The sequence below is a fragment of the Syngnathus acus genome, chromosome 2 (genome assembly GCF_901709675.1).
Source record: "Syngnathus acus chromosome 2, fSynAcu1.2, whole genome shotgun sequence".
In the NCBI taxonomy this organism is placed as follows: Eukaryota; Metazoa; Chordata; class Actinopteri; order Syngnathiformes; family Syngnathidae; genus Syngnathus; species Syngnathus acus.
In genome coordinates, this window is record NC_051088.1 from 12,252,070 (window position 1) to 12,269,835 (window position 17,766).

Here is a 17,766-nt window from a genome sequence, read left to right on the forward strand (position 1 = left end):
CTTGGAAAAACCAAAGCCGTATCTCATAGCCCGGACAAACCAAAGCCGTATCTCATAGCTAGGACAAACCAAAGCCGTATCTCATAGCTAGGACAAACCAAAGCCGTATCTCATAGCTCGGACAAACCAAAGCCGTATCAGCGCTTTTTTCTTTGACTTACTTGTCCCCTGGTTCGTTGCACTGCCGGGTCCCGTCAATCCACCTCTGTCAGACGAAGGCAGACCTAAGACGCTGGCCCAGCGAAGGATTTCCTTCCCAGGTCTTTCTTTACCAGGTCCTCCTAATGGACGCTGGCCCGTCGACGGTGTACAGCGCATCGTCCTCCGTCAGCCAGATGGCGGGTATGAGGGTCCCGGGTTTCGGCACCAAAATGTTAGGGTAGTGTTCACTCTAACTTATTTTGCAAGAACCACACTGGAGACAAGTTAGTCGTTTCAAACACCTGCAGGCGGAGAGTTCACTCGTCGCTGTGCCTACAGCGATGGTCGAATGAAGTCTGACGTCAGGCCTCATCGGGTGCATATTTATTGAGAAGAAACACAGTGGGGTTGAAAGTGGGGGTGTGAGGACCCAGGATGGGGTGAAGACGCTCCCCTGCTGATCAAAGCATAGCAGGGGGCCTTTTACGACTTTGTGGAAACAAAGCAACTGTGATTGCTTCCTCTGCAGCTAGTCAATCAGGTGAAAATATCTTAGCACTTTGGTCTACTACTTTTGGTAAGACAGGACAAGCTAGGTAAATTATTACAGGTTACATTCCAACATAATCATACGATGAAGATATTCTGCAAACCCTAACATCCCCGTTAACCTCGTTTGGGAATTTGTTCACTCCCTCAATGGCGCAAACACCCCTCTCTGAATGCACCACAAAAACCTCCACCTATGTGCACAGAAAGTGTGTCACTTAAAAGTGACTCTGGCTCGAAGTATGCCCAGCCTAGATTATCACATTATGGGTGGAGAAATTTTATGTGAGGTAGTTGTTGCGTGGGGTAAAGAAGGGTTTGCTCTCGTTTTTAGTGATACATAATAAAATGTTTACGTGGTAGATTAATTGGCCACTTGATGGGTTGGCAGGCACTCTAAAGACGCAAATATTTGTTTACAAGCCAGTAAAAAGTAAAGTAAATGTTCCACATTATGTCCTCTTTGAACTCACTGTATATGAAGCAAAAGAGTGGATTTTGTTGTTTTTGTGGCGCTAGCGATTCGACTCGGGATGAAAGATTCAGTAAACCATATCGTAACAGAAATACTGTGTGCATTCTTGCGACTGGAGTCGGGAGTGATTTTGACATTATCCACAGCGCAAATGGCATGTCAACAATTGCACTGCTCAACCTGAAAAATCATTTCAGTTTGTTTAACCTTTGTCAAGACTGAAAAAAACTCATCAAAGCCACGCACACTCGAGACATTCTTCAGGTGTGTTTGTCCGAACTTGACATTGACAATCGGGAAGCCCAAAAATATTTCTCGGTGACATGACATTATGGACACGGTGCTTTGGGAGCTGCTTTTTGCTGCTTTTGTTTACTCTCATGGTGCCTGTTTTAATAATACAAGAATTGATTGGAACAATAGTGGATATTTGGCAGGAAAAAAGACTTTACCTATTGGCTGTGCAATCTTTTTTCCATTCAGACAGCACTCGGAATACCAGAAGGAGTTGTTGTGAAACATGATTGAAACGTTGACATGCAGCCGCATATTGATCGCATTCATCATATGCCAACGTCAAGTGAAGCTTGAGAAAAAAATCAATACTATTAAATGCTTTAACCTTGACAGCAATGCCACTAACCTTCATATTTAAACATTCATAAGGTTTTCATCTGTATTTCATCAAAGTTCGCAACCTCTCTTGTAATTACGGAGATTATTTGACACAAATATAACGTATTACAGTAATCCCTCGTTTATCGCGGATAATTGGTTCCGAAAACTACCCGCGATAAGTGAAATCCGTGAAGTACGGTCACCAACAGGAAGTACTGGGCAGGCAAACGTGAAGTAGCGAGGGATCACTGTGTTGTGTGCGCTTAGGGTCCGCTTAAGTGATGTTTTGACAAGAGGAACCTTGTGAACATTTAAAGATTTCACTCTAATGGTGCACAGTGTGTTTTTCTAGTGATTGAGGTTCCAACTGCTTTCAGATCATTAACAAGAGCCTGCGGTGTAATTTGTGGCTGCTCTCTTGACTTTCTGGTGGTCACAAGACAAGATCTAGGCTGAAGACAACTGATGATCATTTTTTTTCCCCTTCCAAATAAAAGCGCCAATAGTTGCCACTTGATTTTAAAAGCAATTACAGCCTTGAGCAGGTTTACAATGTGGTCCCTGACATCTTTTGGCAGCGCTTTAATCTAGTCCATTGTGGTATGTAGATTGTACTGTACAGATGTGCTTTAAACACCCGATGACTCGAGGGCAGCGATATTGTAATTGTTGGCTGATTGTGCACATCTGCGCGCCTTACGGGCACCGGACAATCTGCGTCAGACAGAATTGTGGATGAGTTGCAGGAGATCAAATATTTATTTGGCTCAATACAATGAAAATATTAATATCAAGTAGATTTTTTGACACCCTGATATGATATACAATTAAAAATGCAACAGTCAGCCAATGCTCCTGCCAGTGTTTAATTAAATATGACCTAATTTGAGTCCAGATAAAAGACTCAAATGAAAATATGTACAGTGTGTGTTGTTGTTTGTGTTGTATTATAATGAAATGAAAATGTCGTATTGCCACGGCGATCTATTTGATTCAACTACATAGAGAATCAAAAAGTAAAAAGGTTGAAATTAAGCCAGATGGCTTTATGTACTTTGGACATTGAACTTTACTTCTTTAGCCATCGCTTTCTCCTATTTAACGCAGCTTCGTCGGAGTAGCGTGTGTGTGTGTATCTAATTGCTCTGTGCATTTCATGACATCCAACAGGGTGGATCCCATTTGGATGCTCACACGTTAGAGATCCACTTCTCGTTACATGTAATGACGCATATCCGAACAGGGCCACATGGGAGAAACTATTAACCATGTTGTGAATTGCAGCCTAAGCTCTTCCCTAATTTGGAGAGGCTAGGATCTGGCATCAAAACCTCAACTTTGTCATTTTTTCGGGGGGGAAATAACATCTATTTATAAAATGCAGTTATATTGGTGGTCAAGATGATGCAGTGGCGAGTTTAACGCACAAAGGAGAACAGTCAGCAGTGCTGACATGTTTCTTGGAAGATTGATAGACAAAGTAAGAATCTATATTGGGCAAAGCGAAAAGGAAACATTTGTCAATGTCACAGTTGCTCTGAAAACCACAACAGGGGCCAAAAATCGAATCAAAGCGAGAGTCTGGCTCACGCTTCTAACTAAGCTGGTGCGGGATATGTAACGGAATGGTCAACATAGAAAATGTAGGTTCCTTCTAATATTCCCTCCTTGATGAGAGAAAGGGATCTTGGAATGAGAAGGGTTGTATTTTTTTCCCTAAAAGCAATTTGTGGATGCATTTCATCCATTTTGCAATGGCTATTTCCTCTTCCGATGCACTTATAAAATATACAAATCAATGCAAATAAAGGCATATAAATATGCAAAATGGGTTAGTTTATGTAAAATATAAATGCACAAATGCACGCTTTGAATAAGTTAAGCATGGTTTGACATTTCACGCGTTGCACCCTACACTGGATATGAATAGTGACATTCTTTCCAAAGAGCTCAGCAGATGTCCTTGCCTCTTGTCTTCTCCTGACTGTAATCATGTTTAATCATTCCTTGATGCCGCTCTGCGCCATACGAGGGCCGTTAAAAGGGATCCCATTGTGACTGCTGTATTAATGAGTTTATTGAAAGGAGTGTAAAGGTACACGTTATAAATATAAAGGACCGTCAGCAAGGATGCCTCGGCTCGGTGCCGTAAGGTGCGACAGAGCAGCCATTAAGGCAATTGATGCTATAATGACTGCACGCGAGGCCGCCGCAATGTGTGAAAGCTTCGACCGAACGTGTGATTTAACAGTGCCGCAGAAGCCGACGGGAGCACAACTGCGCATTACGTACGGCCATGCAAACAATCCTCGCTTCGTTCGTGCTACGCCGCTCTGCGGTATTCCTGTTCAACAAAGCGCGTGACGGGAGATTGAAGTAAATTACCTCTGAGCTTGCTGATTTGTGTTTAATCAGCGCAAAGCCCAGGACAAATAAGCCGTAATAGCAGGTGCAGGCCCGTTGGTCTTTGGAGATCTGAACTGTCATTTGAGCAACAACATCAAAAAGTTGATAAGATAAGTGGCTGGCGGTGTTGTCAGCCTGCCTCGACTGTTTGTGTTCCCCCGCCTGGCAATTAAAATATGAGCCAAGGGTCCTCTGCCTCATATTTTCACCTCACCTCATTGCTCGGTCTGAGAATAAGATGCAGCAACTGGAGTGTCCGCGCGTTTACTCAAGTGCTCACTGACTCATCCACGATTGATTCGCAAAGCGTCTTTAGTTGACACGGAGCATTTGTGATAAGTGAAAAAATCCACATGGTATTGCTCAGACAGAAAAAGAAGGACAAAATAAATCTAACAAGTCATGTTGACAGAATTCAATTTATCACACAGATAGCACAAAAGCCAAGCTAAAAAGTTTGAACATTTGTGACTGGTAAATGACTTCTCTGCTGTAACATTGTCAAACCGCTTATTCTGCTGTTCGAGGTGCTTACACTAGAAACGTCGGACTGAACTTTGGCACGAAATATTCCACAAAGTCAGGAAAGTGATGATGATGCATGTCTGTCGTTAAGTCTGATTGAGTTTGAGCATCAAGACTGCGGGGGACAGGCGAGGGGGGCGGTTAATCGTGTGTTTACAATAGAACTGGCCCAGTGTGAGAGCGACCTAAATGAAGGACCCACTGTTGCGTTTCCATTGGTTGTGTTGTTCAAACATAAATACGCTGGAAGACAATATCACTCTGATTTCACGAATACTTGCATCCCTCTGTTGAATTTTACATGAATTAGTGTGAAAAAGTTCAAAGGTCACTAAAGTCTTTCCTATGCATACATCAGATAGACTATTACGAGAAACCCATTATGTGTCCATTTCCCTTTTGGAAAGAATCTCATTCAATTTGACAATTGTAGCACATTAATCTTCATTGCAATCTCCATTTACATATATTAACATCTTGAATATTTTGTGGCAATTAATCTACAATGAAAGGATCAATTGACTAGTTTTCAGCCAACTGTACTTAATTCATTCAAAATCGATATTTGACGTCTGTAGCCGTCAATGGCAGTGAATGAGTTAAGGTTGATGTGTGACTCTGCTTTCAAGTTGAAGTTTGTTTGGTTATTGCTAAGCCCCCGCCCCACCACCACTATGTCATTAACACACACACACACACACACACACACACACACACACACACACACACACACACACACACACACACACACACACACACACACACACACACACACACACACACACACACACACACACAACAATGACATGCACTGTTATAACTGCAGTGGTAAACAATTAGCAGAACCGAGTGACAGTCTGTTGCAACATTGTCTGCTAATTTGTTTTCTTGGACCAATCTTAAAAAGAAGCAAATTAAATATCTAATGAGCATGTGAAATCCTTCAAATGAATGTCATCAATCTTGATGCACCCCCCCGATCCAACCAATTACAGGCTGTATCTTGCTTAGAGGATCAGATGATAACATTTTGCACGAGTGATTCTACTCTTTTCTGCACTACAGTTACATTGCGTTCATGTGGATTTATCACCATTCATTCTTCAGTCCTTTTAGTTTCTTATGTTGCAACCTTACGTTTTTCTCCCTGTTAAGCTAAACTCTCCACTCATTCGCCCGAGTTTTCTCCAGGTACTTCTGCTTCCACCCACATTACAAAAACAAGCATGCTAGGTCCAGGAAGACTAAATTGTCTTCTGCTGTGAATGTAATGGCTTGTGTGTCTGTATGGAAAATACACGCAGTTCAAAAGGCAACACAACTGACACAGTATATGAGACACAAGGTTAAAGGAACACAAAGCATCGATCTGGATGAGGCAACAAAAGAATCTGATGCGAGTAATGTTCCAGAGAGCAAAGTCACCTACATGTCTCCAGTGACGCTATTACAGTTTTCGAAGTTGCTTCGGTACATTTTTCACTCCAGAATTGAATTTCTCCAAACGACTTCATTGTGGCACATAAGAAAAGCCGTTTTTCATTTCTGCAAATGCTTTTCTTCGTCCATCGAAGGAAAAAGAAACTTTCATTCTGGTCAATATACATTTAAAAACAACAACAACCAAAAAATCCCACAGGGGACCGACATTTATTTGATGTGCAGTGAGATGTCAATTAATTCCAATAGTCCACTTTCTGACTTTGATGTCCACATGTAAATAAAATCTGCATAAGCTGGTTGGAGGCGACGCCTAATTGCAAACACAGGTTTCAAGATCTGCAAGGCCTTATATTGGAATAAATTATCTCATAGCCTACATTATGCAAAAAAAGTACTTAGCCCACCTAAATCCTTCTAGCAGCCAACTTAGACTTAGTCAAAAGCCAAACCTTGCTTCATAAAGAGATTTGGATGAGTAAAATTAATGAATTGTAATCAAATATTCATATTTATCATTAGTGATTAATTGAAATAAACTGAATTAAAATGAATTAAAATGACTTTTGTACCTCAAAATCTTTTTTTTTTTTGCTGTTCACCTGTTTCCAGCATTGATAATCCCCATTTGCAATCGGGAAGGAAGTGGATAAATATTGAAATGATCATATATCTCCAATCTAATTGGTGATGATGCAATTCTCCCTTTGTTACAAGCATTCAACCCGATTCCTTTACTTTATGGTAATATATATGTAGCCACCACATCATTATCCAACTAAAAGGGAGAAGACAGTGAGAAAAAAAAAGGACTCAAGAACACGCATAGAGAAATTTCTCCTCCAAGTTATCCTGTCACACGCAAGAAAATATCAGCTTTCATTTAATGAGCTGCCGCAAGACGACACACTTGGACGCCTTCTGAAACAAGTGTGACCGTGTGTGTCTATTGTCGGGTAAACGTCACAAGAAGCATTACACTTGAATCTTTTGACATCGTAGACACACTTCCAGACACACGCTCATGTCGTCTGCGGTAATATAAAGTGAGTAGATGGGATTCACAGGAGGACACCAACCATGTCTGCAGCATTTATTACAGTGCAATAGAGGGAGCACTTGGTCAACCAAGCATCGACACTATTGTCACCTCTCATTCTTTCATGAGTTCAAAAGCAATGTAATAAAGGTTGAAGCATTTCATTTATTTACATTATACATTATTATTATTATACACTGTACAGTATCTTATAATATTTGACTGTATGCTCCATGGGTAGCTTCCAAAAGTGAATTTTTCATTTTACTGTGACTTGACAACCTGCTGATTGGCTGGCAATTAGTCCAAAATCCAGGTTATGGCTCCACTGTCATCCAAAATCATCTGGGATGGATGGCCTCGAGCTCACCTGTGACCCTGCTTAGGAAATGTGGCAACACTCGACAAGGGCTGTCAAAGTTAGATCAAGGCTTTCATCAATTCTCACTGCAGGATGGAAATCTTTTTTTGGTGGAGCTTTTTTTTTTTTTATAACTTTTAACTGTCAGTTGTGTTCAGTTCGCCCTTTGGCTTTTTTGTCAGTGAAAAAGTCAGTTTTTTTTTTTTTTTAGGGAAATGTAACTGTCAAGTCCTGCCATCCATAGAATGTAAAAAATTAGACTAATGTTGTTCATGTTGTGTTGTTAATTATATTTGTGAGATGCTAGCTCGCACCTTCCCCTGATGTGGGATTATCAATTTTGAATGTGATAAAATATAATAAAGGTGATAATAATACTTAGACCTGCTTTCAGCTGGCCTATAGTCGAGTCTACTTTCTGTCACCTGAGGGTTGGCGGCATGTGAAATAGAAAAGCCCCTCGCTCAGCTGGAATGCCCAGAAAGCTGCAACGCGGTGGTTGCAGAATTCCCAAACTTGCTAATATTCCCAAATGAAAAGCTGTGGATAATGAAAGAACTTGAAGCAGTAGTAAAGAAAACAAAAAAAATCCACTTACTTTACAGGAGGACCCTCATGAGAGTAACATGTTGTCTAGAAAACTAAGAACTATAATAAAGAAAGCCAAAGTATGGGGGGCGGGAACATAGCTGCAGTTTAAGACTCCATGTGGCACGACAGGGAAATAAAATGATGGCATATCAAAATATAAGTGAGGGAAGACATTTTGAGAGAAGACGAGCTGCTCCCTGATCAGCGCTGTGAGACTTGACGGCTAACCACGGGGAAAAGATCCCTCCACTGTGACAACGAAGATCAGAGGAACGGATGACTTTGACTTGCCAGACATTTTAATTCATTTTTCTCTTGCTTTAAAAAGAAGGATTTTTTTGGAATATGTGGCTCTTGTCACTAGCTAGCATCTTAATGTTTTCTGAGTTGTGATAACTAGCCTAGGTTGTGTTCATTTTGGAATCCTTAAAAAATGTTCTGTGAGGACTTGATCAGTAGGATGAATTTGTTAAGTTATGGTCATGGGGATCTACCAGAAGCACACATCTCTATGCCGTTATCTCCTGCTGCAATATCAAACAATTCCCAGGCATCTTTTAATACACCGTCTCGGGTGGATAGGTACGTACGTACGTGACGGGAAATAGAAGAGATTGCATTTGAAGTTACAAATGGCCTGGGGTAATATTACCTTTGTGGATGTGATCACAAAAGTAGTTTCACACGTGAAAAAATATTGAAGGTTGAAAACAGCAACTATCTTAACTGAGAGATGTAATGAGTAGTCACGCCTCCACTTGTAATGCTGACAGGACCCAAAACACTCTGAAATGATCTAAAATGATCTGTGTTCACTCCCACAACTGCGCAAAATGCCTCTTTTTTTTTTTATTGCGGCAAGACCCTTGCACTGGGCATGAAAATAGAACCCACACAAAATGACAGTTTTGCGTCCAGTAGCTACACAAAGTCCAGGTACTATCTACAATGTATTAAATAATAGGATGGTGTGTACAGGGCATTTATAATAAAATTATGTATTTCACAGTTCACAGCTGTGATAGGCTCACTTACTCACAGAAAATGAATAGATTTGTTTTAATAGAAAAACTACCCAGCAGAAATAGGAACCAGTAACACATAGAGCTTCTTTGTTCTTTGCAATATATTTCTACAGCAAACTTTTGTGAATATTTTTGCATATTCCCTCTTAATACATCAAGGAAAAGCTCCAAAATATATATATATTTTTTTACAATAAATCTAAGCCACTTCTCAGTTCTTTGTTATTCTGTGCAACTCCATTTGATCCCAGGGTGCATTCTTCACATAATCTATCTAAAGATATACACCGATATTTGCATACTGTAACACAAAGCTTCAGCAGTAGACAATCTTATATAACTCTGTTGGCCTAAAACTGAAGGGGGGGGGGGGGGGGGCTGAGGACAGCATTTGAGACAGTGAGATACAGCATTGCATGACTTCCTCCTCTCCAGTATCAAATGCCAGGCAAAAACGAGAGGACTAAAGGGTGATCTTTTTAGGGCACTCAGATAAAGTCTGATGTAAAAGGGAACACTTTCATTACTTCCTCCAGAGTTACCTTTTAGTTTAAATCATATGCATGACTAAGATTTATTGCTACACATTGTGTGTTCATGTGGGTAATGTCCCTCATGTATTGCTCTACATCTTGTTAGTGGGATTTTTAAATTCTATCTTATGCAAGCATTTATTCTTAAATGTTTGCAACCATATTAGGGCATTTTTGATCTTTAAAAATGTGTACGCCTTCTTCTTTGCTCTGTCGTAATAATATCTGATTGATGATCCAGGACTGAAAGGACAATGTACAGCCTGCTCTTTTGTACGACCTGTCAGCTAATAATGTATCACGTGTGGGTTTGCTTTGACTGTCCCATTGTAATATGGAAGTCACTGTTATCTGTCGTAAATTCAAACCGGATGCGACGGAATCCTTTCAGTGGGAAGAAAATAATGAGATGCATCATTCAGCAGATGGCAACATTATCATACGGTTACACATAATGCATCACATCACATGTTGTTTGGCGCATTGTGGTAGGACGTTTTACAAAGAACACTAAAGAGCAGCAATTTACCGGTGGAGCCATTTCTCAAAGTGTCATTTTCTCCCACAAAGGCATGTTGATGTCACTGCGCCTCCTTCCTCGCATGAGTAGTGTTGGCAATAAACACGGGGAGCTAATCATCAGCCACCCCCTCAACTACTAAAGATGTTTTTAAATTCTATTTCATCATGAGTGCATAATCATGATCCACGAGTGCGCTCGGGGTTTGGCCACATGCAGGTAGTTGTTAAAATTTCAATTCCTTCCTGTCTCACCATACACACAAGAAAGACAAACAACGCTATGAAGATAAGGAATATGTACTGTTCACAATAAGTTAGAAGAGGATCTGATGGAATTGAAAAACATGTTGGTCTTTAGATAACGTTTACAGTGATGTTGAATTTACCTGCAGTTCTTGCACATATTGACCTTCTAGACCAGGGGTGTCAAACTCATTTTTTTCGTGGGCCGCATTGTAGTCGTAGCTTCTTTCGGAGGGCCATTATGACTGTCAACCCAAATAAATGTATGAGCACCTCATATTATATACAGTCAAAGCTAAAAAACAAACTGACAAATAACTCGTTTTCAATTCAGACGAGTAAAAACTGGTCAAATATTAAAAAAAAGTGAAGACAATTTGCAATTCTAGTGTTGACACACAAATTTGATGCACAATTTGTCTTCGCGGGCCACATAAAATGATGTGGCGGGCCGTATCTGCCCCCCAGGCCTTGAGTTTGACACCTGTGTTCTCGCCCACCAGAAATGATCATAATTATATCAGACCTAAAATCTACATTCTGTGCAGGCAATTCAAACAAACAATTCTTTGAAGTTGCCTTTAACAGCATTTTGCCGGACGCGTTGACCCGGGATGACTACGATGAGCCTGAACATAATACATTTGCTCATGTTGGCAGCCACCATGTGCTTTAAAAGTACAGTACAGTGAATGCCTGGAACGTGTAGTACACATTGTGTACCCTGCACATACGTAGCTTGTGGTCACATTCCATCAGGATTGGCGCGTGATTTTCCAAATAGATTCACATGAGCATGACAAGATGGTTGAATGACATGGACTGTAAATGGAAAAAAAAAAAAATCAATATTTCATTTCCAGTAGTTTTTCCAAAGTGTTGATTTTTTTTCAAGTCATGTCATAAAAGCTGATGTGATGATAAACAGTACTACAAGTACATATACGTAAGTGCTTTATATTGTGCGTACTATTGGACATTTTCTGCAACCCCCGACACGCGTGCAGTATACACAGTAATTATGATATAATGACGACGCGTCAAAAGCAATAAAACACATTTATCCTGGTGCCAAATTGATCAGTTTTTAGTGCTAATGTGGTGTTTAAATAGTAAATCTGTGACAGAAAACATTGGTTATGCAGCGTACTGGGCTTTCTTTCTCTCTTCATAACTCACTCTCATCAGTCCACAGTGACTTTAGGCTCCCACTGCAGAGTCTACGGGCTTGTTATTTAGGCAGCTTGATAAAAACCTTAACCATGCCTTCGCCTCCTGGTGGTTTGCTAACTACTGGTTGAGTAAGAGTTTAATTAGATGTGCAGCAGCCTGCATTTTAAATGTAATTATCAGCAAAGGTTAATTTGTTTGTCAGAGCTGAAATCATGATCCCGATTGAGATTCGATTTACTGTGTAGCAGTAAAAAATTTATATTGACATAATCAACTATTATGAGCGTTTTAACACTGACCACTACCAAAATACTCTTAGAGAGAAATTTTCATCCAGGAAATTCTGCACATTAATACTGTTTCTGATTCTCCTCTTTGAGGATCAGTTTCTCCTGATCCAGTTTAATCAGTGTGATATACTGTACTTGCCTCCACTAATCCTAAAAAGGTGGGATGATGTTTCAGCTGATTCCAGCAGGGATTCACTGAGCTCTGTGACCGCCTCTTTACGTCTCTAAAGTCAGCTAATTTTGGCGCTCTGACACATATGCATAAGCAGCGTAACAAATAGGTGGCTGACATATCGTAGGATGTTGTGTTTGTGTGCCGTGCCCACTAAACTGGACCACACAGAGACCACGCATGTATGCCTTCTTGAGCTTTACAGTATTTCCTCAGTAAAATACTGTGACTCTAATTCCAGAATTGTCTATGGAAAAAATAAAAATATAGATCTTTACAAATATTTTGGCAAAAATCCAGATGCAATATTTTGAAAGTTTTTTTTTTTTCAATAGACCATATGTAAGATCTAATTAGATGTTTGAGTGCAAGCATCCCGTTTCTGTATTTCTTGTTTATGTGGTATGTTATTGTTCTCAACACCAAAGCACAGCCTTCCTCTGTGAGTCAATCAGTCAATATGCTGCTTACTTTCACTGGCAGTAGCTTAAAAGATGTGCCTTCCAAAGGAATAAAAAGTATCTTAATAGCTTGCTTGGAACGACAATGACATCAAAAGAGGAAGAGTTATTGTCATCATTATTATTATTATTATTATCCATCCATCCATCCATCCATCCATCCATCCATCCATCCATCCATCCATCCATCCATCCATCCATCCATCCATCCATCCATCCATCCATCCATCCATCCATCCATCCATCCATCCATCCATCCATCCATTTTCTATACCACTTGTCCCCACTTATTATTATTATTATTATTATTATTATTATTATTATTATTATTATTATTATTATTATTATTATTAGCTTCTCAAACTGCTAAGTGGCTAACATTTGCTCAGAATGTCTGGTCATGTATATTTTACTACAAATAAATTTCCCGTTTTATTTCCTCTTCATTGTCCATTTATTTGTTTTTTGGCTTTCGTTTTGCCCTTCATTTCTCTTCAGTAAGACTTGCATCTTCTTTTTATTTTAACTTGCACTTCCTGGTTGACGCCAATGGCCAGTGGTTAAAGCAGCCACGGTCTTATCCTGGATCGTATACCGATTAGCTTGTTTGCTAGTGGGAATTATGCGTTTATTAGAAAAAGGATCATCTCCACTGACCACACTGCACACAGCCATGCATGGCACATTTGATCTGAGGTAACCGCTTGCTGTGCCACAAATGTCATAAGGGTGTGTGAGAAACGGGTCCTGCTGGTATTGTGACTCAGCGGACATGTAATGTCCCCAAAGTTCATTCAAGCAGGATGTGGCATCGCACGGCAACATACAGAGAAGACACTGTCATATAAATGAAGTGTGACTTTTGGTGCTAGCTAGCGCAGGTTTTGCTGCATCTCCCTTGGTGCAGGGGCATTTGAAAATCTGTGTTTCTGCCTCATGAAACATACATGAGGTGAGACAATTCACAAGGTGTATTATTCATGCATTAGTTGAAAGTTGCTGAATATATTGTAAATTGTGTTTGCTGGTGATGTAGCAGAACTTTAAATAGCTTTCTTTGCAACCCGCCAACTCTACAAAGATAATTGACTGCCTTCATAAATGAGCTCGCAATGCTCAGTCGCTCTGCATTTAATAACGAAAGCCCGGGTCAGAGGTTTGGAATGATAATCGTTTCAGGTTAAAGGCATCACTGACCGCTAATGCAGGCATTAGTTCAATGATGCATTCATACGGCCCACCTTTCATCATCGCTCTTGGAAAGAGGCATGATGTGATTCTATGTGTTTATTCAGGCGCATTTTGAAAAATTCAAAAAGTATTATCACACCGCAGACCATATCGGAGTTATAATTGCCATCGTAATTGCCTCATCCTATTAGAGCACAAGTGGCAAGGCATATTATTGTCCTTTTGTATCCAACAAATTGACGGACAACCCATTTTAGACACATGCAGTTCTTCACAGGACATGAAAAATGCATTTCCATGAAACAGCACTTCTGAATCAAAAGCTCTGATTCTCAAAAGAGATTGGGAGTGAAGTGGAGCTTCCGGTTGAGGAGTTCAAGTATCTCAGGTTTTCTTGTCCACACAAGAAATATTTTTATTTTAACACAATATTTTCCTCGATATGTTTCGAGACAGTCTTTGAAAAATACTAGACAAGCAGAGAATATCCTACTCAGGCTTTATGGGGACGGTTGTATTATTTATTATCTTGAAAGAGTTAACAACAGTGGCTGCTTTGATTCTTTTTGGCATGCGTAAACGTTCATCCTCGTCTGAGAAATGGAGGAGTGAGCAGAATTCGTGACAAAGGAGGCTGCAATATCTTCATGTGGACAGATAACTTTAAAATATATATATTTTTTGCACACTTTTTTTCTGCATAGTCCTGGCTGAAACTTTGTACGCATCTTCAAGCTTTTGTGACACGATGAGCTGCTTCCAGAAGCAGAGTCCACAACCTCCCCCCTCCACTCTCCTATTTTGCGTCTCCCTTTGGCCGACTGCTGGGACCAACCCATCCACGCTTGGCTGCTCCTATCCCTCAGCATCTCTCCATGCTGAATAAAACATGTGTGCCACACACTGCTGCTCTCCCCTACTTGCAAATCGCGGCCACCTTGGCTCCCTTTGCGCCTCTCGCATCCTTCTCCTCCCTTTCATCTCAACAGATGCATTTCGGTCCATTTCCTCCCCTGCTTACTCCTGCTCCTCCTTCCTCACTTTTCCCTCCCTCCCTCCCTTGTCCATCTAATAGCGCTCGCTCTCCCAGGTGATCGCCGTTGAACCGAGCGCATTCCCCTTGGCTACAAGAGCTGTGAGTGGTTGACTGTATTCAGCGGGCGCCGAAAGCTCTTCGGGCAAACCCTCCCCACGTACATGCACTCACACACCATCCACTCTGTACTGTAGAGGAAGAAGAAGTGTGAGACCACATTATTATCTTGGCTGTAGCTCATAGAGAAAAGGAGGATGGGCTTACATCCACCCAGACAGCATGCAAGAAGACTCTGAGAGAAAGATAGCGTAGAAAGACGTGAGGGCAAGTGAGTTCTCCCCAAAACATCTTCCAATCACACCCTGGATAATAACACCCAGTGCCAGCAGCCCTCCACATGGTAGGTAGGGTGAAGCCAGCTCCACCAGCCCTGTTTCGCATCACATGGAGCTCCGTCTCACTGGGGGAATGCAACAATGGACGGTTCTGGCAACGTTCGCAGCCTCAGCCGTGAGCAAGGTAAGACAAGCAAGCAGCTCGCAATTGGCACTTGCCTTGCATGAAGTGGGCCAGCTTCTTGTGCTCGTCCAACTTGGGAGTGATGGGAAAGTACAATCGACTTTAACTTGTTCCTTTATGTTCACTTGGGAATTTGGCTTCTGTCGTGTGCTAAATCGGCTCACGGCAACACTTGGTGAGCTCGGGGTGGTCATATTCTGTTGAGATTACTCACACTGTTTGGTACTTAATGGCTCTTTTGAGGGCAATTTGTTTGCCTTTGTTGACTCAAGTTGATACTGAGATGAGGCCAAGCCCAGCAGCATTTTAGGAGCCACCTGGGGGTGGAGTCAGAGTGCTAATAAAAAGCCTTTTTGCAGAGTCCCTTTTTGACTCTGTCAATTGCAGCGGGTGAAGAAGACCTTCAAACACATCGGGAATGTAGTAAAAATGAGTCAAAATCAAGTCATCCATTCTTGACAACTCCCCCGTTAGGATTTAGCACAGCTGCCACCCCCCACATCCTTCCTCTGTGCTTTCCAGCGTTCCCACAAGCCCCAGTAACCATAGAGCAAGTCATTAGTGTTGGATCACCGTGGCTCTCAGGAGCAGAGCAGCTTCAGAGAGCAAGCGGGGCTCCATTATCACACTTTCACAAATCTATACAATGAAAGTCTAATGCCTACACTACTGTTCCTTGGAGGTGTGCAGGATTACAGCCGTTTCAGTGATCCCTCCCAGATGAAGTTAATCCACCCAGTTCACCCGGTTCATGCTGAGGGTTGTGCATAATGTCGACAGCACATCAGGCTAAGTTGTGAAAAATGGTGTTCTTATTTTAAAGCATTGTGATTTGGATCAAACTGAGAAGTAGAATGTCAGCTTTATTTATTTATTTGATTTTTGTACTATAAATAGAATGGAGCGCTTGTCATTCATTTTCATTGGCATGTATTTAATTCCAATGCAATTTACAGCATTTGTTCCTTTTATGATGCTCAAAGCCAGTCACTTTCAAGATCCTGATCTTCTGTAATGTTATCGATACAAGGGTTGAAAGTTGGTACTGGATTGATTTTTAGATTAGATCTTTTGTCGCCAAACTGTTTTGTTTTTTTGTACCAAGGGACAATTTAATGTAAAGCACCATTTGTATTAGGCGGCAAAGAAACAACTAAACACTAATTGGGTCAGTAAATATATATAATTTATCACTATACTGAATGTAGTGGTGGTAATTAGTATCGAAACCCTGCACTTGTTTCTTTCATTTGTCATCTACACACACATACATGAAATTTAACCTCTGCTTTTGACCCATTGCAGTAGTGGGCACAACAAACACACACTGAAGCAAGGGGCTATTATTATGCACCAGGGGAGCACTTCAACTAAACACAAGGTATTGATCTCATACTCAAAGACACCACAGCCATGTGCCTGGGGATGTTGGAGGTGGACGGTTTCGAACCGGCGTCCCCACGGCGGCAGGCAATCATCTCAACCACATAGCCACAGCGGTCTGATCATTAGACATCTTGCTAGCTTCTTGGCATACTTTTTTTTTGTTACCATATCATGACCGTGACCAGTGGTTTAACGCGTACAGAAGCGGAGGCGGATGCACTTCTTTTTCAAAATAAAACCTCTATCAGACCACAGTGAGTGATACAATATTTTTGGTTCAGTCTCTAGGCTGTTTGTGTCCCATGAACCGGATTTACCGGGGGGATTTTTCGTGATTTAAAAAAAAAAGATTATTATATTATATGTTGATAGACAACATGCTGGTTTTTCCTTGGCTGTGGAAACAGCCAGAATTTAACAGCCTGCAAAACACTCGGGGTTGCATTATGGCTATGAAATGAATATGTTGAGGCTCAGAGGGTTTCCTGTAGATCTCCGGGTTGTTTTGTGCACACTGCTCCCAGCTGTGATACTGTGTAGCTGCAGACCGATTTGTCACAGTTCAGAGCATAGACATGCACACAAAAACATCTCGGAGGCACGAATAAAGCGGAACACTGAATTTACAAGCAACCAGGTTGGAAACCAAGGTGGCACAGGCTTGTAGGCTTGCGAGCAACAGAGGTAAATCCGAAGAGGACATGACTTCCACAGTATGGGTTGGTGACAAAACAAACAACATGTGATTTTGGCTCAAGTTTTGTAACTGAGTAGAAGAGTATTTATGAGGTCAGGATGTTTTCAGCTTGTCAGAGACCACGCAATGTGAAATCATGGATTTGTTTCTAGGTTAGACACGTTTCCTCAATTTAAAAGTTTAATTTTGACTTTGAAATGTTTTTTGGAAAAATAAATCCGCGATGTAGTGAAGCCGCGATAAACGAAATGCGAAGTAGCGAGGGATCACTGTATACGCAATACCTTGGGAATGATCTTGCCGTGAATGCCACTCTTTGGAGGAACACGACTCATAACCTGACCAATATCATGGGCAAAACATCTGGATTTTT

The 17,766-nt window shown here is 41.1% G+C and overlaps 1 protein-coding gene across 5 annotated transcripts in view; it reads left to right on the forward strand.

The window, feature by feature from the left end:
- Nucleotides 1–17,766, forward strand: part of plch2a (phospholipase C, eta 2a) — an 81,018-nt gene that overhangs the window by 29,013 nt on the left and 34,239 nt on the right. Inside the window, exon 1 of one of the 5 annotated variants that reach the window (XM_037265890.1) lies at nucleotides 14,937–15,310. The exons of the other annotated variants lie outside the window; for them this stretch is intronic. Within the exon in view, the coding sequence (XP_037121785.1) occupies nucleotides 15,268–15,310 (43 nt within the window). The 5' untranslated portion in view covers nucleotides 14,937–15,267. Of the gene's footprint in view, nucleotides 1–14,936; nucleotides 15,311–17,766 lie in introns of those variants that run through there. 5 annotated transcript variants of the gene reach the window in all.